We start from the raw sequence: 1628 nt of genomic DNA, 5'->3' as shown, positions 1-1628 counted from the left end.
TTATCAATATACTCACTGAACATTGTGCTGCTTCTCTTGACAGTTTCTCTGATGAAATCACCGAACTCGAAGATGACCTGTGATCATGCTGTACAGAAGCCCAATGGGAATAGTATAATAATGAGATAAATTTATGAAAGCCAAACTTCTTGATCGCAGAAACGGGAAGATCTGTGGTATCTTGGATAAACCTCAACAGCACAATAGAAGACGGTTTAGGCATCCTGCAACTATTAACCTTGATAATGAAAACCTTCCCTCCACAATCATTAATTTATCATCCTCCTCCCTTTCCTCCGCTGAATTGGATCTTCTCTCCAAGGGCCTCAAGTTCTGTCCCACCCCTCCAGAGGTCAACCAGGAAGAACTCAGTCAGGATCTCCTCGATACTATCATTGTATATGTCTCACGGGAGTTTCTCCTTGATGAGCCAGCATCTGAACCTGAGCCTTTTCGCAAGAAAAGCAGATGGGTCCCTTCAGAACAGGGTTACAGCCATGGAGACATATGTGCAGGTTGTTAGTTCCCAAGTTAACAATTCGGCTAATTCCTCCCACAGGACACAAGACAACTTAGCCCATGAGGAGCATCAGGCACTCAAGTCTCTCAGAACCAGGACTGACATCATCTTCAAGCCTGCTGACAAAGGATCTGCCGTGGTTGTCATGGATCGCCAAAAGTATATCGATGAGACAATGAAGCACCTCAACAATCATACTATCTATGCTCTTATTGATAATGATCCTGCTGACTCTTTCTCTCAACAGATACAGACCACTCTGGATGACAAGTATGCTTGTGATGAAATAAGTGACGAAGCCCATGCATATCTTTCTCCTACAGATTCTAAAGCGGCTCGATTTTATCTCCTCCCCAAGATCCACAAGCCCGGGAATCCTGGTCGACCCATTGTATCCGGTAATGGTTCCCCCACTGAGAACATATCTCTCTATGTTGATCACTTCATTAAACCCCTTGTCATACATACATGACACCCAGGACTTTATCAGGAAGCTTGAAGCCATCAAGGACCAGATCCCCAGCACTGCCACCATTGGCACTTGTGATGTGTCATCCCTGTATAATAACATCCCATGCAGTGAAGGAATTTCAGCTACCTGTAAAGCGCTGTCTAGCAGTCGCCACACCATAGTCCCTCCATTGATGATCTGAAGACTCATGAATCATGGAGATCTAAGAACAATTTCACCTTTATGTGAAAGATCACTATTTACAGGTATTTAGGACATTGATGGGGACCTGCATGGCTCTGTCGTTCGCCTGCCTCTTCATGTTTAGGCTTGAAGAGCAGATGTTGATTGCTGCCCCATGTCGTCCATGGATTTGGTGGAGGTACGTTGACAATGTGTTTTTCATCTGGACCAGTGAAGAAGACGGCCTTCATACCTTCCTTGACCACCATGTAAATTCTTTCCACAAAACCATTAAATTCACATCTGAACTTTCTCACCACCAGGTCAACTTCTTGGATGTCACCATCAGAAAGGAGAATGACTCCCTTGTCAATGGATCTCTACACCAAGCCCACAGACAGTCACCAGTATCTACACTCTTCCAGTTGCCATCCTCAACATTGTAAAAGTGGTAAAGCATACAGTCAAGCTCTC

The 1628-nt window shown here is 44.5% G+C and overlaps 1 protein-coding gene across 1 annotated transcript; it reads left to right on the top strand.

Annotated features, from left to right (window-relative positions):
* The first annotated feature begins 497 nt into the window (after window positions 1-497).
* Window positions 498-992, top strand: LOC140137218 (uncharacterized). Its single transcript, XM_072158868.1, has one exon. The coding sequence runs from the start codon at window positions 498-500 to the stop codon at window positions 990-992; it is 495 nt and encodes a 164-aa protein (XP_072014969.1).
* The last annotated feature ends 636 nt before the right edge of the window (window positions 993-1628 follow it).

This window comes from Amphiura filiformis, chromosome 17, assembly GCF_039555335.1.
Source record: "Amphiura filiformis chromosome 17, Afil_fr2py, whole genome shotgun sequence".
Lineage (NCBI taxonomy): Eukaryota > Metazoa > Echinodermata > Ophiuroidea > Amphilepidida > Amphiuridae > Amphiura > Amphiura filiformis.
This window is presented reverse-complemented; position numbering and strand designations above follow the sequence as displayed.

Bases quoted from the DNA above. Each gene is read 5' to 3' on its own strand.
- LOC140137218 (XM_072158868.1), top strand. From the start codon at position 498: ATGGAGACATATGTGCAGGTTGTTAGTTCCCAAGTTAACAATTCGGCT.